Raw genomic sequence first — 20,859 nt, 5'->3', positions numbered from 1 at the left:
AAGAAGAGCTCAGGGAGCGAAGTGTTGGAGAATGGCTGACAAAGAAAGAAACAGCGAAAACGAACAGGAAAAAGTGAACTGACAGAATCGAACATCGAACATGAATCGAGCACCAAACACACAAAGGATTATTTACCATTGATACTCGATCGTTAGTAGAAGCAGCAAAAGTAACAATCACTTGGGCTAGCAGTAGTGGTAGTTGTACTAAATCTAAATGCACTGCGTGACAGAGTCAGAACAAAAGGCTAAAATCGACGGGATTACGCAGAAGTCAAGGGTAAATCGCGGCGTCTAGTTTTTCTTGCCAGCAAAAACGACCGGTTGACACTTAACGGGTCGTACTCGTCCTGTTCACATTCGAGGCATGCAACTTTCGAGACCATTGGATGCCATGACTATTAAGGTGTTCCTAGGCGTTGTTCGCCCCGCTGTTGCAACCAAGCTAGGTTGGTCACAATTCTTGCCGTTTGTCTTGCACGCGGACGTCCTATATTTACGACGTCTTCTTCGAGTTATTCAAGACGAAGGCAAACAACACTTGATACCTAAGAAAATCGACCGCGACGGCGCTGGAAACTGACAGCTCGCTGCAGTTACTGATAGGGATGACAGGGCGGAAACGACGACTTTATCAACATCAGCGCTCGGGCGACAGGAAAAGGTACGTTGTAACGCTACGTTTCACTAGGCGGTTGTACGTAGTAGTCATACTGACGGCGTAATGCATTCAATCGTAACGCCACGGGGTGTGCCGCTCCAAACCCAAGACGCGGGCGTAGGATGAGCATGACACGTGCGTAGGATAAAACCAGTGAAGACGAGATTGAGTAAATAATGAGTAGCTTTTGTGACTAGGGAACTGGCCAGCTGGCGCTGACTAGGAAGCCTGAAGTTACTACACCAGCATTTTGACAATTCTTGCACGCACGGACCTGATAAACCGGGGGAGGAGGGGCAGCAGACCAGTCAGTAAACTTGATAATTTACAGGCGATAAGTCTACCTTTGACAATCCCGTGTTGCTGCTGCTGTCGTTACTAAATGAAAAAAGTAAAATTTGAGATAAGAAATAAGCTAGGCATGTCAAAATACAATACGGTCAAATTTTGCAGTTAATATAAACATGTAAATTCCCTATCGGATATAACTCTTGTGATTTCCGCTATGGCGTGCTCAAGTCATTTTTCACTACGTTATTTATTACTGCGACTAAAAATCATTGTTGCATCGTAGTAGATTTTGCTCGGTTTCGAAAGTCACATTCCGGCTTCCACATGCCAATGCGCGGCTTTGCGCAGCAGCAAACGAACAATATCAAAACCCTTAACCGCAATAACACACTTAAAGATACTGCGATCGCCAGATTTTGGGCCGGAAACGACCAGGACGCTTATTCTTGTCGGCTATACACTATAGCCCGTTCCTGTTCGGGCTGTCGTTGTCATTAGGCAATGCGAGATGAATTTTGCGGTAAGAAATACTCGAGGTAACTGCTGCTACCAGTGATAGAAGCGAGAGTTTAAGGACATGACGTATGCGTAAAGGAAGCGTTTACGTATGACCCGTGTGTTACGCCGCGCGTGTAGCTTATTAAGTCCCTTTAAAATGGCATTTACGAAAGATGTGACAACAAGATAAACTGAATGAATGAAAAAAAATAGAGGACTTCAAGTTTTTACTACACCCACTTTGATGAAAATACAATCGAATCTGTCAATGTCCAAACAGGAGACTAACCTAACAACAGATTTTTATAGTTCTAACGGTGAGTTAATAGCACAGATATAGATGGAGAAGTTGTCGTACGTGGAAGCCTGCACGCACTTTTATATATATACATATATGACTATCTACGATTGATTAAAAACTAATATTCTAGCAGCTTGCTATGGATTGTTAATCCAACGCTGTCCGCTTGGAGAGGTGCAGCTGCTAGATTCGAAGGCGAAGTTAGAGCTGCTCGCATGTCATTCTGTCGGAATGGAGCGCCCAAACTTAGACAAACTGTCACTCGCAGAAGCACAATGAGGTCATGGACATACTGCGGTGCTATGGGAAGCACCTTGTTACTCGTAAAATTGGTCGGCCTAAGTACCCTTAAACACTAATAAAATAGTATAATTATATGGTTAAATTTCCATAATTGATTAACTCACGTCCATCAAAGGCAAACGGTTTGTTAGACGTGCGGGAGACAGCCAGAAGCAGCGTATCATTTCGAATGTGTCACGACATTTTTTGTTACATGTACATATTTGCGCGTATGGCTTCAATTTAATCATAAACTAATTCCAATCAGGATTATATTCAACAGCAAAGTGTACTTAAGCTCCAGCTTTGCTAATAACAAAATACTGAAGTACCGTGAACACGCTACTTTGTAGCGCTAATCAGACTAATACTAAAACGCTAAAGAAAGCGGACGTGAATATGTTAACCGTGATTTTTCCTAACAAAAACAAAGATTACTATATTATTAAGCTTTTCCACACTATGACGCAACTCAGCACTAATATAGTCGTTTTCATCTTTACAGTCACATGGCTTTTTATCGGAGATAATTCCTTTAGACTGTGATATTGTCCTCCTGTAGTTAACACATACTGGTTGGTTTGACAGAATAACTGGACATAAGGTCCCCAGCCTTTTATATAATTACATTCGCGTCGAATTATAAGTAATAAAGACAGCCTGCTTGAACCCTGGATACAGACTTATTAGCTGTGCCTGGGACATTTCTTTGTAACTGCTACAGTTTTTCCGCGTCAATACATTCTCGGTGGGCAACAAATACTGTGCTAAAATCGAGATCAATTCAAACATATGGTCTACGCTAGATAAAGGCAAGTAGGCAGTAAGCTGAAATTATGTAGTCAAATAGGTTTAAAAAATCGTCGAGCTTTTATTGAAGATTGAACACGTAACTTTGTGGATGTTAGCTCGATAAACGGCTCTCGCGGCTACCGTATAAGTTCCAAGCAAAAAAGTATAATGCTTCTACTATAGCGAGCCTCAGAACTCGAAATCAAACGTAATTATCACCGTATCGGGCTTGTCGTAGCCGATTTGCTAGACGATTTTGGCTATCACGAAAATCCTTATCATTAAGCCTTTTATTTACCGACTAAAATACATATATGCGTTTTATTTATACGCGTGCACAAACCCAAGAAAAGCGCCAGGCCAACAGAAAAGAATTGGCAAAGTATGTTTAAAGAAAGTCTCATGGTGATAGTCCCTTCTGAGTTGTGATTCTGGGTAGCCTGCAAGACTCGTGACCAATTGTGCAATGATAAAGAGAAGCTGAAGTATGGCGTACTATGTTTTTCTCGGAAGTCACTGTCGAGTCAATTCTCACATTTCGTTTTCGCGATACATAGTTTTACATAGCTATACATAGGTATACATAGTTTTATAGCAAATCATAGTTACGTAACAAAACACACCAAAAAATGAGCTAAACGTTAATTTTCTTAGCGTAACCGCTACCGTACGCCCAGTATGCACAAGCGTGCTACCGTACGCCCAGTATGCACAAGCGTGCTACCGTACGCCCAGTATGCACACGCGTGCTACCGTACACCCAGTATGCACACGCGTGTGCCTGTCAAGCCAATACAGCAATATAGATATTTTGTTCATAATATATTTTTGAACGCATCACCTTCGTTGCTAGTGTATAGATAGTATTTTTCAAGTATTTTCTGGTCCGAGCTCGAATATAACGAGCGTTTGGCACTGTCGTCAGTTTAGCGTTACCAAATAACTCGCACGTGTACTCATGTATTACCACCAGCAAACCTCTTCAGTGTTTAGGGGTCCCATAGTTTTTGACGTGGTTCTGCTTCGAAAAATCAGATCATTTTTGTTCAATTTTTTATAGATAATTTCGAGAAGATTGAGTTCGATCTTGAACTATATCTATCTATCTATTTATCGATAAGAAATATTTGAGCGTTTTCGAAGCCCCCAACACTTAGAGAAATGTTACATATGATTTGTGTAGAAAAAACCTTATTGTTTCGCAAAAATGCTTACTTTTTCGTTAATTGTGGAATTACGAGTTGATTTCGTATGACACTATTCTGAAATATGGTAATCATTATGGATGACTACTGCTAGCGCTTTTTTTACTTTGAATCACAGCTTAGCAACTGAAAAACTGTGGTCGCAATATGATAGAAATTTAAGCTTGTTTTATTTTTTGAGCTTTTATTATTTCTGTTAAGCGACCAATGCTGCGCGTAGTCAAGCGGTAAATATCTCATACTGATCCTGATTTGAATAAAGTATTACAATATATAATAATAAAAAATAAAGTACAAAATAACTATCACTGTAGCCCTTATTTAGGCTGGACTTATTGCCAATCTTATGTACGACGTGATTGCGAAGCCATAATCGACTTTGGATACTTATCTGAAACGTGTGACTATTGCAACAGTTGAGCTATTTACATAGCTCTATTGACCCGTACCAATTTTAGTCTGTACTTTATTAGTGTCCCATTATCGGTTGCGCGTTTTACACTATCAGTTAGATTTTATAGAAAGTTCTAACAAAGCTATTTCCGGTACGAAAGTGACTTGATTTGTCACGCCTAACTGATTAGAGAACTATTTCTTTGCTAGAGCCTTCGGTTGGGTATTTTGATTTTTGTTCAACCATTTGCATTGTACATACATTATATTTGTTGACAAAAAGCAACCCAAACTGAGTGTATGACTTCACTGTTTTGACCTCTAACGGAAGCAGAGCTCGTTTTGTTTAGATTTAAACGTACCCTATTTTTAAACGCTTAGTTCACGTTAACTAGAAATCAAGGTGTCTTGAATCGCTTTTCTTTCCATCTCCAGAAACACCAAACATGTCGAAATGTCGCGTACTGAGTAGATTCTTAGCGCGTCACGTTCAAGGGGCCTGAGTTTTACTGGGTATGAGTGTAAGACCGAACCAGCTCGAAACATGAAGTTAAATTTGACAGATCTGTCGATAGTACATCACGTTGCGTAATACAGACATATTGTAACAAAGTTTTACCGAAAAAAAACAGAATGAAGCTTAAAATTATGCGCCGTAAGTCGACTGGAAGCCTATTTCACATAATCTAGAAAAAAATATATACACAAATTGTAAGCAGTGCGAGTGCCATGATTCTTCTGTTTTGCGGGCGCATGCGCGAACACGAAAAAGCCCCGAATGGGCAATACGTTCAGCAGGTCAGGTAAAAAAAAAAGGTAACCTGCGATATATCGCCGTATTGATTATATAGAGCAGCAGCAATGGTCAAGAGGCTAGGTAAATACTGAGCACCAGGGCTGTTAGTCTGTCGTGAGACATGTTTTCGGTGATCGGCATATATCACGAATGGACAAAGAAACCACCAAGGAGGGTCTGAGTGACTTGCCACCGGCCCTAGAACGCCTAGAAATGTGACTCAGCTAAAAGCAATAACAACAGTGATTTTAGCAAGCCACTAAACCGCGTCAGTAGCAGTTCACAGCAGTATCAGAAGCGAGCGGCCAGTGTGTATCAACATAGTCCTATCCTAGCACGTAGTACATACTAGGAACACTGTCTCTGTCGTTGTTTTAGACAGAGTAATGATTAGCTTAGAATGCTGGTTTTTGGTTTTCCTAATTTTCTTCTATTTTCTATATTGTTCGTCTATATTTTAAAATTTAATTTTAATAAATAATAAATATAATATCTCAACTCTTAACTCCACTTCAAAAATAGATAAACTCGAGATCACTTTCGTTGAAGAAGGCGAATCGTACGAAACGTACAGGCACCAAGACAGAACAATTGGTACATAGCAGATTTGGGTGTCAGACTATCCGTATAACGTTTTGGAACCGAGTGCAAACAAGGGTTAGTTGAAAAGGCTTGATGCTCCGAAAAAAACGAACGGTCTGTTAAAACATACGTGGGAGACGACGCCTGCTTTGTGTTTGAGTACCCATTTCCATTTTCGTAAAAGGGTACAGTTATCATTGATACGTTGTATTAGACTTATTGAATGAGTCTCCGGGAATTGGGTCAGGATCATCAGTAATACAGCCACGATACTAATATCAACATAATTGCATTAGTTGGAAAATTTCTGATTTATCTTTATCAGGTTGCTTGTCACAGGCCGTGCACGAGATTTAGCTGTACACGATTGGAATATGGTTAATGTTATTATTCCTATGCTTCATGCATTACCGCATTTAAGGGCCAATCCATGTGAAAAGACGTTTTACCACTTATTTCTTCTATATTTTCCTAGAAGTGGTTGTACGTTGGAAAAGATCACGAGGAGCTGTATTACCTATAACTGCAACTGTTACTGCTGCTACTGCAATGGCTGCCTCCAGATGATCGTGGAAAGGCTGGGGAAGAAAGACAGCGTGCGCAGCCGAGCCGGCAGGGTCACCGTCACCGGAGAAACGAGAATGGAGAAAGGTCGTCTAAAGCCGCCGCCATCGCTACTACCCGGCGCCTAGGGGACATCGTGGACACAGGGGGCAAAAAGAGGACACGGAACCGGCTATATAGCTGGCTAGCTGGCTGCTCGTTGTACTATAGCAGCAGTGGGAATCTGGCCAATACTGAACGTTTTGGCAGCTAGCAGCAGTAGCAGCAAGTATAGAAAGCAAAGCTAATTGATAATTTTGCGATGTTCTTGCCTTTTTTGATGTTCATGTGCATATATACCTGCGCAGCGTGAAGCAAACACGGGACTGAATCCGACGAGCTGACTAAATTCGCCGGGATTTAGTGGAGGCGGGATATTAACAACACGGTTATAGCACGAGAAGATAGAGCTGTTCGTTGACTGACGTAACGGTAACACAACGTAATATGACTTAAGGTCACAGTGAGACGATGCCGCTTGCGAGTCTGCATCCTCTTCTCGATCTAGCAGCAGGTGACGTGGAGCAAATCAACACAACTTGATACCGTGATGGCTGCCATAGGTTTTGGGCAAAAATTCAAAAATATGTCTTCTGTCTTACTTCTTTTTAGCTGCTGTCGTAAGTAATACCTGTAGACAAACAGCTAAATACAACATTCGAAAAATCAGTGTGTACTATAGCGAACAAAATACAAATGGGGAAAGGTCACAGGGCGTAACTTGAACAACAGATTTTAATCCATCTTGGGATATCTGAATAGTGTTTGGCAGATATCATGGCCCTATCAAAGAGTTTATTAGACTTAATTTTTTTTTTTAATGAAATGTAACCAACAAAGCAGTACACTATTGTATCTTGGGCAGCTGAGTTTTGATACAGACCGTCGCACAAAGATCTATGTTGTTTATAATTGCTTACCGATCCTAGCTGCAATCACATATTATTATAGTTCGCCGACTAATGAAAACCAATCCCCGCCAGAATCACTTTTTAGATTCTTTAACAGCAGTGACAGCAGCACCTATGCTGTTGGAACCTGTGCCACTCCTGCGACTCTCGGTGCCGCCAGCTCAAAGGAGCAAGGAGTATACGAACAAAGTAATTTTGAAAGGATATTGTCATTCTTTCTTATGATTTCCACTGTTAGCTAATTGTAATGGCAGCATTTCAGCCACAAAGGAGGTTTGGGTTGGACTTTACTGTACGTATCATATCATAGGAGACCAAATGGTGCCTACCGCCTTGCTTCTGTCGTCGTGACTATTTCTGTTGAGGTTCTCTTGCAGCCGCGAAAGGACGACCGGCCTATCCACTCCTGCCTCGTGCAGAGTGGAAATATACTATTGTTGTTGCTTTGCTTTGACGGAAATGCCCGATTCCACCATGACATGCATTCCCTACAGCATACACAGAGCTGTCTCAGTTTCGGGAAACGACGGTGAACGTCGACGATCCCGACTTTATCAGGCTTACTCCATATATTAGTTTACGTATTGCACACACGAGTTCGTTGCAAACATTTTCTGGAGCGCACAAACTCTATTTCTCAGTGTTCTACACGGCACTCACGGTTGGCCTCACCCCCGAAGGAAATCGTTCCCCATGAATTGCAAATTGACGGACACCTAGATGGATCTCTGCCATGGCAGACTTCTGGCGGCGGCCGAGTATCGTATACTGTGTATTGCATCGTATACCAGGCACGCAAGGGCGTGGACCGCAACGGTCCTGCTCATGGGCCCTCGTCAGTGGCTCCGAGGAGCCAGTCAAGAGAACGGTGGCCGCCACCTTTCTCAATACGATCAATGTGCCCTGTGCTCCTTCACTGCATTCACTAAACCGCACTGAAGGTGGCTACCATTGACGAATCATTCGATCGATAAGGCGCACTGTCAAATAAAAGCAAGGAACATCACTGCATTTTTTGTCTGTTTCCGCGCTGCAAGCTTATGAGCAAACCGTATCATTCATTTTTTTTCCCTGTCGTTTAAGAAACCATCAGCTCGATGAACACGATAAGTGGACTTACGTACCGCAAAGAGGCCGCCAAGGTATTCGTATCAATATTATTATTATTCTACAGCAGGAATTAGTTGGAGAAAACCGTTTAGATGCTTCAGATTCGTCCCTTCATTACGCCTTCATACGCTGAAGACTAGCACCGATCAGCAACATGGTTACACTCGTATTCGGCTATCCACGCGAATCGCACATAGGAACGAATAGTCAAACACCGACAGTCACGCCCAGACGATAACAGGATATTCACCCGACCCCACCAGCACTAGCCAACACTATACCTCTAAGCATCCGGGGGCTCGATAACAACCTGCAACAATCTACATACCTGATCGTCCTTGTCTCCCATCTTGTTCTCCGGCCCGGTTCTGTTTCCCTTTTGGCTAGCCGAGTTCTCCTGTTCTCCTGGTCAGATAAGGACTGCCACAACCCGGATAGCGCTGGCAGTACTCGTAGTTGTAGCGCGTCTATTTCCTCGAGGACAGTCAGAGCTGGAGTCAACTCTGTTCAGTTATCTTTATTTGACACTTCCAGTATCAGAGTAGTGGCAGAGTCTAATTTCCCTTCGTTCCGTTGTTTTTTTTTCGCTAGCGACTGCTCGTTTACTTCTGCTGTGGCAGCCGCTACTACTGGCCGCTGCCGTCGCCTTTCCGTCGCTATTCGGAAGGGATGCAGCCGCTCGCACCGTTGCAGCAGCAGCAGCAGCAGCTCAAACGGCAGACAGGGTCGGTCGTATGTCCGTCGCTTGCTGCTGCCCGTCGCTCTGGTGATCAACGTCGTGGTCGTTTTGGTGCTGGCGCCGATGCTGTTGCTGCCCGACGCGGCCAGGCTCGGTTGGGTCGGTCCGATGATCCGTTTTCGGCTCACCTCGCTCTCTCGTTCGCTCGCCCGCTCGCTCGCTTGCTCATCTCCCGTCTCCCGCGGCGGCGGCGGCGGCGGCGGCGGCGGCGGCGGCTGCTGCTGCTGCTGCTGCTGCTGTTGCTGCTGCTACTGCTACCGCTATCCAGCCGTCCGCTAGCTAGCTGGCGTTAGCTGCTGTGATCGTGCTGCTGCTGGTAGCCGCCGCCCGCTTCTCCGCTCGTGTTGGCTGCTGGCGTTGCCGGTCGCAAACAGACGCACAAGTGCACTCAGATACACGCAGACACAGATGCGCACACAGGGACGCAAAGCACGTCCAGACAGAGTCGGAGAAATGGACAGGCACACACGTCTACAGGCACAGTCGTACGAAACGGCCACACAAAGTTCAACTCTTCCTCAACTGGCGGACGCCGACGCTCTCTCCGCCGAAATAGCAGAGTAAAATGACGAGCACGACAATGGCGATCCGGGCAGAGGCACAGAACACGTTGGTCAGCGGTCAGTTAGCTGTTTACCGCCGGCCGAAAGGGGTGGTCTGCTGTGGCGACTGATGATGCTGATGTTTGTCGTTTGTGCTGCGTATGCCCTTTCCCCTTAGCGGCGGCGGCGGCGGCGACGGTGCGGCGGTGACGACGATGACGACGGTCACGGGGCCGCCGCAACAAAGACCGTTCGTTTTTAGCTTTCGGTAGAGGCGCTTGATCGCGGTGGCAAAGAAGCAACGAACGGTTTGGTGCTAGCAATGCAGTGCGTTTACACGGCCAGCAAGTGGTATACTGGAGCGTGCTTTAGCAAAAAACAAGCGACCACACAACCGGAACAGATAATAATTGCTTATGCGGTATTCTGTGGCTTACTCGCTGGCCTGCTTACGATCTTGTTGATGCACTTGTCGTCTTGCAACGAACTGTAATTGGACGCCCCGAATCTCAAATGACTGCTGTTGCCTGTCTTCATTTACTCTCTGCGATCAGCATCGCTGATGCTGCTGCGACATACAGCCGATGCAGGCCGTTAACAGGTAACGCTAGTCGCAAAAAGCACGAAGCCGGCCGGTTAGACAGGGTCTCACGCACATATACACAGACATATAAAGACGCAGCTACTAGTGAAGGCAGTTAGAGACACAATGAGCCACACGCGCATACACACATGCAGCCAATGTGCAAGGGATCGCAGAGGGCGTAGCGATGCTGCTTTAAAGGGCCCAGAAACGGCGCACACCTAACCTACACGCTCAGTTTCAGCGGACGACGACCACCGCGGCGGCGGCGGCGAGGGGCATTCGGTCGTATGTCCTGGTACCACAGGCCGGCATTACCACAGGCTAGTACCGTCGCTGTATCCGGCACTAGCACGCCATTCGGCAACGGCAGCAGCTCGGAAAGGGAGGGAAAAACAGGGTAGAGGAGACAAACGAACGAACCCCACTATGAAACGAGTTGGCGTTCGAAGTTTGCCTGTACGTCGGTAATGATACGCAGTCAGCCAGCCAGCCAGTTGAGCCGTGCAGCACCCAGATTACGCTTACACAGTCATATGGGGAAGTTTAAAGGTAGGCAGTCAAAGAGATGCACGCATGTTAGCCATATCACACATTGTATGCAAGCACAGGGCGCCATAGAGCGCCCAGCGAACGCTGCGGACTCAGGGTGGCCTCGTCGGCGGAGACGGTGGCGCCGGCGATAGTAGAGTTGCGCCGGTTCATTAAAACGAACAGCACAGCGAATCGGTTGAGAAGAGAGGCAGACACGAGAAACAGACTCACCAGAGATTGCTTGCTTTGAGAACGGCCCCGAGCCTAACGGCTATAACAGAGACAACCGAAAAGGCGCATGGAGGGCGGGCGCATACGCGAACATTCAATTTGTCTGAAAATCGTTAGAGGGCGACAGTCATCTGAGGTAGGCACATTCAGGTATAAACCGAAAGAAAGACAGGTAGCAAAAGACCCAGATGCGGGAAGATATATAGCACAAGTCACGACGCGTAACTTATCCCATGAGGAAAGGCAGTAACGCACTTCAAATGAAGAGATGTTGAAACAGTCGCAAGCCGAGATGGGGCAAGGAGAAGTGTGCGGAAAAGCTCTGAAGTAAACTTGAGACAGACACGATATCAATCGAAGGCCAGAAGGAAGCACGAGTCGGACGGCACGAACATAATATTCAGAGGCGAAGACGACCTAACACGAGATAAGCGCGACGAACCAGAGTACGCGCAACTGCAAATTGCCATCCGGATATCAAAATATAAGCAATGGGATAGAATAGATTGCATATAACTTCATTTATTACTGGAAATCTCCGACGTATCGTAAATCGTTCGAGGAGGATCTTTTATCCCTTTTTTATTTATATATATATATATATATATATGTATATAATCATGGATTTTTACGCTTCTGATTCGAACGATTGTATATATATATATATATAAGGACGCGTAAAGCGAACAATACAACTCAATTATTATGAAATTTCGCTGTTTTCACCTGCCTAGTATAGACTCAAATATAGTTTTTTTTTCTGATTTCGCAACTGTGCGCTTCTATACACTTCATATAAAGAAAATGCAATAACAAGAACGGTACTGAAACGTAGGGCGCTAGCAAAGACGCTTGTTCCTTTACTCTCGGTGCAAAACAATAGTATCCCCAATCGTATCTTCCGTGATCATTGCTCTGCGATTGGCATGACATCAGGACCTCCATTCCCATTCTATACCTAGAATGAATAGTGTATTCATGGTCAACGACAAACGGATGTTTAACATCACTGAGACTTGTATGATTAGAAAGGGATTTTTGTATTGCCTTTACTCTCCAGGCTCGCGTAGAATTAAGGGGTTCTCTAGCAGACCACATTACGCAGGATTCCTATTCAGGTATCTAGACAAAATCCATAAAAAAATTCTGGCTTACAGTTAAGGATTGATCAAAATTTATATATCATGCGGAATTCGGATAACAATGAACCGGAGCTGTTTCTAATACTTAGACCAATCGGGTATACATCATGTCGGATGCGGAGCAATTTCTGCTTTCGCGCTAATCGGCGTACAGAATGAGTGGGCAATCTGTCGTACCGCTCCAATCGTCGTGACTTTCCCTTTGGCTTATGCCCTTGTACCGGTGCGTAAACACTAAGGTGCAAATAATCGCTTCTTATTTTTCATATAATTTTTCTTTGTATTATGCCAAAAATTATTTTTCTGAGCTATAGACCACTTCTTAACGAATCCATGTTGTATGAAAAAATCTGGCGCATGCAATTACGACACGCTAAGAAAAGATTATTATACGAATTTGACAAATAAAGAAGTTTATTATTTTTACAGTAACCAAACAAGTGGATTTTGCAGTTGTACATTACACTACTACACGGTTGCTAGAAATCAAGCAATAACACAGAATCAGGCAAGCAAATAATATTGTTGGAGGGCTATATTGTTTTCGACAAAGCAATTTAAATCTCAAATTATTATTTTGTTTGAAGCACTACTTAAAGCAGTATTAGACGTAAGCACTCAACACAATTTCATATCATATTCCTTATATCCGTGTTATTGAGTTGTTGCTTAGACAACGCAATTTCGATTAACAGATTTCCAAATTTTGAGTTTTACGTCCGACACCACCATTCGGCTTTCATTCACACTTATGGTTTCTAGCGCGAAACGAACTGTGTTTATGTCCAGATTCGGACCTGAACCGAAACGTGTCCCCAAAATTAGTAGGTACAAATGTTACCTATTAACCTAGCACGAGGACAGGCTATCACATCTAACTCGATCCGAAAAGCACACAGTACTACCAACGACGCTATAAAAGGACTTCGAGTAATTCTGATAGTTACTTAGCGGTTCAACACCGATTAATATAAGTATTTTCCCTTACATCATTAGATAGCGTAGTATCTCTCGGCAGCTTTGGCGATGGGCAGACAACATAATCTCCAAAGAAAGTGTTCAACTTAAAAAGTATAGTTTATTGCACTTAACACTATTCGAATGATTGAATTTGAGGTGATACAAAAGTCTGTTCGCACTTCAGTGATACAGTTTCTTGAACGAATAATAAAAAATGTGGAAATAAAGCTAAATAATTGATTTGTTCTGCAAAATTATCCGCATCATTTTATATCGTAGAACCAATGTTGTCCTAATGTAAATGGAATCTTTTTTGACCGCTATTTAGTTTGGTAGCACAGCAGACGAATAATCGTTTTGAATAGAACCGAAACATTTTCCTTTATTGGCATTCAATAACTTCAGCCAAAATTGAGAAACCAAAAAGTTAAAATTAGGTACTTATATGCGAATTAAATTGTGTGATGTAAACTTAGTACAGTATCTAGGGCAAGCCCATTTTTCAACTAACTCGTACTAATTTTATTACTATAACTACTCATAGGACCATTTTTCTGAGATAATTAGTTAAAATCAGAAATACAGCTATGTTGCATATGCGGAATTCGAAAACTATCTTAAAATCACAGGCCTCTATTTTATTTGGCCTCATATTTTTTGTGGATAATAAAAATAATCACAAGCTTTTGGGACTATATTCTAAAAAAGCTCGCATATCTCATCGACCTCTGCAATTTAGGCGCAGCCTGCTTACCTTAGTGAACTTCCAGTTACTGATCAGATCTCGATAAGTTGATTAGGCGGATGCTATCATCGTGCAATTATGACATTTTACGGCGATATAAATTTGAAAGCTATTGAATATTTTCGAAACTTTCCCAGGCCCAAATCTACGCATTCAAGAGCTAACTGACCGTTCAGATGATTTGTCAGTTGGGGGTATGTACTGGTGATTAACGTGTGCGAAGTAAATGCGCAGACATAAAGCTGAAACCTCTCAGCACTTGTTTGTGGGTATGCAACGTACGATGGCACAGTGCCTTATATATGCAGGCTTCTGTTGTTGTACACTTTCGGATATCGATACATTTTTTTTTTCTCTGTTTTAGCGATTTCTCTAATTTAATACTAAAAACAACTAGCGCGTTTCGTTTAGTGAACCTCAAATTATTCAACTTCAATGAATTGGTTCTTGACTGCTTGACTGCGCAACTACGGCGCTTCATGTTACTGCAGTGTATAGCTGCTATTGCACTTTCCCAAAAATTTTTGAAACTGTGTTAGCCGTAAGTAAAGTAAAGTCTACCTTGCCACCAAGATCCTCTGCGTAAAGCGTTTTTATTAACTAAAAATGGTTGTTTTTACGCGCAAAGCTGTATCACCCTTTTTAGTAACGAATAGTTACGTATTTAGCCTGAATGTGAGCAGCAAAATCATTGGAAAATTAGAAGGAATTAAAAAGGAATGTTCAGTGGCTGTGTCAGTTAGTATTAGATTTTTTTCTGTATTCAATTAAAAATCTTTCTTCTTGCGAAATCGAAGCAGTGCTTAACGTACCATAGACGTTCGTGTGTCTTTGTTAATTTTTGACGATTCATATAACCATAATTGTTGTGCGTCAGTCAAAGCCATCTACTCAATAGTTTAAAAGCTACACTGACTGTTGCTTCTTTTGCTGTGTAGAGCCAGCATATTGTTAGTGCCAGTGTTGGATTTCACGGAACCGAATCTTGTTTTTGCTAGAAGATTGTGTTTAGCTAGGGCTAAAAAAAAAGTTAACTTCACAGGATACTAAGTTTGTCTGATTGCACTCCCATAAAAGCCAAAGAACGTGAACTCCAGATACCGACTGTAGATAGCTGTTGCAATAAAGTACAAGTTTCTTCTGCATGCTTTAGCCATCTCGTGGGTGCACCGTAGACAATGACGAGTAAAGTTTACCTGACATCGGTATTATCAGAATTAAAGGTTTAGTTACTTTCTGAACGCACAGCTTCAAGGAGCACGCTCACTTTGTAAAATGCAGCCCTACAAAATAGCGCAATTTTCTATGAAATTTAATGAAGTTTACGGCACGAAGCTTGCCTCAGTAAGCGGCGTCTGGCAAAGCACCAAATGGAATCTACTTTACTGATCGTCCCTTAAGAAATCAGTGGCGTTTCGCGTTGTTCAGACCGCAAGGATTTGGTGTGAGGCCCTTTGCATAGTGGTTACGTGCCATGCTCCCTAATCATTGGGGGTTATCTGTCAGTGTTTTTTGGTTCGGATCTTAGCGAGGGAGCAGGCAGTTGGGGAAGAGTAGCATTCGCATCTGATATTGATTTGAACTCTACTTTTTTTACTACATGTGGATTCGATCTGGTGCATTATATTAAAAACAGGAAATGGCAGACCGAAGTTATTAAAACAGCTCGCACAGGTCGCACCTCCTATATATGTTGCGCCTGATGCTTTTAACAGTACCGTTGCTACTGAGCTGTTTAACGTGATAAGAGACGGTCGATTGAGAAGCCTTATGCCTGTTGGCTCTCTTATATTCATGCATGATCAATTGTACTATGTTTTTTGTGCATTAAGTTGTTCTGTTATATATACTGAATAAAAGATAAGCTTCGACACTTGACTTAAGCAGTTACAAAAGTTTTAAAGTTTGGATAACCTTTTAGTATATTCAGCTTGTCTTGAAAGGATCTAGTAATTTCAATACATTACTATCAATATTATTGTATATTAAGAAATAAAGTTTAAGACTTGCATATTGATAAAAAAAGTTTGTGACGTTTTTTGTTTTAACTGTGGTACACTGCATTATATTAAACAAGTGTTATTATTAAACAGACAAATTACACCTCTTTACTAAAATCAGTCGAAAGCGTTACTGTTTTAAACAAAAGATACTTTACACAACACCTTATATTGCTTGCTGTTGTTGCAAAAGTTTTCATATATTAGTAGTGTCACAGTCAACTCTGGCAGATTGCTACAGATGTAAATATGATATGTATATCTCCAGTACTTGAGTGTTACTCGACTCAAGAAAATAAATTCGTTCGATTAGTTGACTACTAAGAAGTTCAACAAGTTTTTGAGATGTACAACTTCACGAAGAGCATTTGTGCAGGGGCGTTCAGTACAAAACCATGCAAGATCCTAACTAATTCCATGAGGTCCTGGAAGAAACATTGCCAATGATAAGGACATGGCGCTTCGCAAGAAGCGCATTAATGATACGATTTAGTCTACTAGCTACCCACCAGCGGTCAACGACATAAGCTGGTGCTAGCACGCAGAGCAAAGCCGGATTATCATGGCTCAGGCGCATAGACTTCAGTTTATTCATACGAAATATTAACAATAATGTGTAAGTATTTGATTATCTTTGCAGACTAAGAGCTCATATTATTCAACTCATATATTGAAAGTATGACAACTGCAATGTGTGTGGTGTGGAATACTTTTTAATTTGTATGAATATTTGATATAGCAAGTACTAATAGTATTTCGTACACATAACCGTGATATCATACGATAAATATCATTGTATATTATATTATATATATATATATATATATATATATATATATATATATATATATAATGCTCAAGTTACTTGAGTACCTGCACATATTGTTTTTTCATAAATAAATTTTCCATAAACATTGAGTTTTCGCACATGTTCCGCACAGACGAAGGTCTGTGAGGGGAAAAAGGCGGTTCTTTATGTAGGGTTGTTTTGTGGTCTTACTTTGGCGCCGCGTTCGGTTCAATTGCACGCTTCGCTTAACTTGTGTAAACCTTCAAAAATAGACATTTCAGAAGTGTACTTACTGTCGATTCCGAGGTTTTGTTTGTCGGCAAGCCTCAGTGCAGTTCAAAAATTACATTTTTGAGAAAATTTGTTGGGAGAAAAGTTGATCCACTATGTAGCCGGTTACACGGTCAGAAAGTCATTTGTTGGTTTTCGGAGTGGTAACGTCAGCGTCAACGATAAGCATGTGCAAAAATCGTCTCTTTGGCTATGAGGACGCTGAAATTCTCATTCACACTAGGTCGAGACCTATGTTTAAACCTCTGTCATATTGCAGAAAATATAAAAGCATGCAAATCGACCGCACGAAAACATATCGAGCAATAATTACGTTAGTCAATTTTCTTCCCTACGATTTGACCTATTACCAACCAGTGAACCGCGAGAACGGCCAATTATCTCCTGAAGTTAGCTGAGAGCAACTTTTCTCTTACGAAGATGGTTACGGGTCGTTAAAAAAATTAATAAAGTCACTAAGGTCAAATTTTGGCTTGTCCTGTCAAGTTCCATCATTTTTCATCAATGTCCAATTTGAAACAGTATTCATATTAAAAGACTGTAAAATAACGAAACAAGAAAGATAGCGAAATTTGGTCTTAAATATCCATTTGTGCATTTAAACTCACAAACATAATATGGTTTATAATAAAAGGCTCACCTGAAAGCCACAAAATATGGAGATACTCGTTCTGAGGTAAACCGTACCTAAATAATTTCGTGTGGAATTAGCAAAGAAACCACTGTTAGATGCTAAGCGATGGCCGCGACTGAATAGGCTATTAGCAACACTGGTAAAAACCAATCCTTTTTTCATTTTCGAGTCCGTACACCCTGCAACTTCAACAACAATACCATAAAAGGCAGAGCCCTGCTTACCCCGCGCGCCTTTTGGCCTTGGATCAACACGCGCCCCTCTCCGCATGGTGCTCCTTGTAGTAAACAACAATTCGTTCATCGACAGATTCGAATTACCGAACTGCAAACACCGACCCGGTACTATCTGCGCGGTGCGTGAAATCCGACATTATCGATGGTTGGCGAATCTTACATAAATTTTCGAAAAGGAAGGAAATATGTTAGCTTCAGTGAAAAACTTCAGCACATTGGTGCGAGGCGCCACCACGAGGCGTATCTGCTCATCGGTGAAGCTGTTCAGTCTGAAAAGCGATCACGTAAAACCGACAAAGTTAGAGTCAATTTTTGTAAATAGTAACAACAGGAATAACAATAATCACTCTTTGTTCCTTTATTTATATTCACTTTTTCCTATCTTTTAATAGTGCCTTTCGATCGGTGTTTCTTTGTGGCTATATGATTTGAGACCTATTGAAAAATTTGGCGTTTCATGTATGCTCGTATGCCCCAATTTAATTAGTAGGCCTGTGGTGTAAGTAGAAACAAGGACTGATCACATAGGCAGTGTTTTGGTTGCGACGTCAATGTAATATACACTAGTACTGTGAACGATTCAATCAGAAAGTGAGTTTAACTTATGGGCCACCAGCTGTTTATCGATGAGTACTTAACTCTTTTTTTTCTTCTATTGCACTTTTGCTCCTGCTCTAGACTTATTCTCTTCAATGAGCTAAAAATCGAAAAGCTAAGGGCATAGTTTTGACGAGAACAAACGTGCAAGTCTTGTTCTGATTGGGCGAACTAGAATTCGAACTTAAGTATAAATTATCTCTACGCGTATTCTATACCAGTCTATCGATAGCGGTCGATTATAAATATTGCAGTATATAATTTTATTCAGTTCTGCCTAATGTGCCGTATACTTCCATTTAGCTAAGTACAACTATCATACATACGATCAATCAAGAACATAAATCATCTTCAGATAATAACAATATATAATAAGATAATAAAAATAAGAGCATAAAATAATCGTAGTTTCTTTACTAATTTCCTTGTCGAATAAGGTTACTATGCTAAAAATATTATTTTAAGGTACTTTCAAGGAGCGCATCAACATCCTTGTTTGTACTAGAGCTCTTTAAACGACATGAAAAGTTAACAAATGCTGAGGGAGTTGAGAAGAACGATTTGAGTACATTACTACCTCGGTATTAGAATTTACACGAAAAATGCACTGACGTATCAAGCAACTTTTGTGACAAATAGATATTTCTATGCGAATCATTACCTCAAGATTGTAGCTTGTTTTACATAAAAAACGAATGTCACGCAGTTTTTGTGCGTTTTCCGCATTACAGACTAACAGATCTCCACAAATACGAGACCGAGAGCGTCAGGGGCAATCGCAAGCTCAGGCGTTTCGGTTACGAAACCAAAATAGCAGAAATCGGATTCTTGCCAAGGTTACAAGATTCACCAGAGCCCATCAATACACTGAAGGCATACAAACCTAAAAACGCGTGGACGGAAAAGAGAGCTTTGTTTGGTCAGAACGACTATATCGGTACGTAAAAGTTGAGGATACACTGGCATAAATATACACGTACATGTGTGCTTCAGTTTCAGTTAATCCAGGGAAAAGATTTTACAAGTACCTTTTTGTTTAAAAAAGCCATCCCCAGTTTGCGCCGAGAAACTAATGCTCGGATTCTGATGTTCGTTATAGATATTCTTGGCGAACCGGGCAAAGCACGGCCCACTGACAACATGCAGGGTGTACCTCCATGGCTTCGCGGATTCCAAGTAAGAAAGCTAAGTTTTAATTTGATGGACAGTCTTTTAATCAGTGAGTTTCTGGAGCAACTTTTCTTTAAAATGCTTTCGTGATTTTAGATTATGGAAGGGAACATACTGATGGTTCACAAAGCAAGCCTTTGATCTGACTACTTTTATTAATATGCCCCCTACTAATAACATAAAGCATTTACTAGATAATGGGTTTATTATAGTTTAATCGGTTATAAGTATTGCCTATTATACAACTGCAGTCTTTTTGTATTTTGTATGTATATTGATGACCTATTTTCAATATTGTTTCAGGGCAACGAATACCAAATGCTTCTATTGAAACGCCAACAGTTCGCTCACTGGAAGGTTACCAGGCCTAAAAGCTTCCATGACTTGAGTTACCGAATTAGATTTCTTTTCAAGAAATTGAATAACAAAACTAAAACGTAGCCATATTTTCCTTGACCATATTTTCACAATTGCCAAACAGATGCCAGCGACTATTTTAGAGTATGCGTAATTGGCCGCCGGCAATTGTTGTAGTAAACATTTAGCAAATTCATAATCGATGAAACGGTATAACTGTCACGAAAAAAGGATGAACGGAAGAGTTGCTTGAATTGCATATTATTATTATAATTATAAATAAAAATATTAATTTACATCAATGTAGGCTTAATGTAGAAATAGCGCCGACTAAACAAATAGAGCCGATATTTGCCCATATTAGACAAATCACAAACGAATCTTAGAAAGTGTGGAATAAGTGAACTGTTTTTTTGTAGGTCAAACTAGCCGTGTAGCAAGGAGAAGAAGCTAGAGATTTCTTGGTTTGCGGTTTATATTCTTTCAGACAATTTTCTTTTCTAAAATAATAGTGCAACCAGTGTGTATTAGAGAAAAAAGCTCGATGAAAGTAGAGCTTCCAACTCTGCTGAAGCAATGTAGTTCGCTTATGTAGATCAAATAGAGTTTATAATGTACTTTTTTAGTTGACATTATTAGGTTCGACTTCCTCGTCATGATAGAGAGATGGAGAAAGTACGTTTTTATGATTTTTTTCAAGTTCGTTTTCGAAAAGGTCTTTGTGTTTTGAGAAGTATGGCCCACTTTTGCCAGCACCAGGTTTGGATTTGTTAGGTCAGAGGCGGTGATTTTCCAAGTAGATAGCCGTTACTCTCAGGTCAAAAAAAATAAACAAGTATTCTCGTTTTATAAGCAGCTCTCTAGAAAGTTTACATATATTATA

General features: G+C 41.4%; 2 protein-coding genes across 4 annotated transcripts in view; one reads left to right on the top strand and one right to left on the bottom strand.

Annotated features, from left to right (window-relative positions):
* The window catches only part of LOC111253468 (sodium/potassium-transporting ATPase subunit alpha-like), a 33,114-nt gene extending 22,643 nt beyond the window's left edge, over positions 1-10,471 (bottom strand). Inside the window, exons 1-2 of one of the 2 annotated variants that reach the window (XM_022812870.2) lie at positions 8,754-10,468; positions 6,705-7,049 (exon numbers count right to left, since the gene is read on the bottom strand). Coding sequence is in view for 1 of the 2 variants with exons in the window: in XM_022812869.2 (XP_022668604.1) it covers positions 8,754-8,774 (21 nt within the window). In the remaining variant the exon portion in view is untranslated. Of the gene's footprint in view, positions 1-6,704; positions 7,050-8,753 lie in introns of both variants that reach the window. The other variant, XM_022812869.2, reaches the window with a different exon arrangement.
* mRpL51 (mitochondrial ribosomal protein L51) lies at positions 368-20,274 on the top strand. Of its 2 annotated transcripts, none has more exons than XM_022812891.2 (4): positions 368-664; positions 19,181-19,386; positions 19,549-19,625; positions 19,923-20,274. In XM_022812891.2, the coding sequence occupies exons 1-4, from the start codon at positions 609-611 to the stop codon at positions 20,058-20,060; spliced, it is 477 nt and encodes a 158-aa protein (XP_022668626.2). In that variant the 5' UTR covers positions 368-608; the 3' UTR covers positions 20,061-20,274. The 2 variants fall into 2 exon arrangements, with proteins under 2 accessions (XP_022668626.2, XP_022668625.1); XM_022812890.2 differs by lacking the exon at positions 368-664 and adding an exon at positions 17,926-18,150.
* The last annotated feature ends 585 nt before the right edge of the window (positions 20,275-20,859 follow it).

Source organism: Varroa destructor, unplaced genomic scaffold (genome assembly GCF_002443255.2).
Source record: "Varroa destructor unplaced genomic scaffold, Vdes_3.0 BEIS01000006.1, whole genome shotgun sequence".
In the NCBI taxonomy this organism is placed as follows: Eukaryota; Metazoa; Arthropoda; class Arachnida; order Mesostigmata; family Varroidae; genus Varroa; species Varroa destructor.
Note: the sequence above shows the minus strand (reverse complement) of the source record. Positions and strands in the feature narration are given on the sequence as shown.

Excerpts from the sequence above, each read along its gene's own strand:
- mRpL51 (XM_022812890.2), top strand. The coding sequence starts at position 18,038 with ATGTTAGCTTCAGTGAAAAACTTCAGCACATTGGTGCGAGGCGCCACC. Across the intron at positions 18,151-19,180 it reads GATCACGTAAAACCGACAAA|ACTAACAGATCTCCACAAAT; the intron begins GTTAGAGTCAAT and ends TCCGCATTACAG. Across the intron at positions 19,626-19,922 it reads CATGGCTTCGCGGATTCCAA|GGCAACGAATACCAAATGCT; the intron begins GTAAGAAAGCTA and ends ATATTGTTTCAG.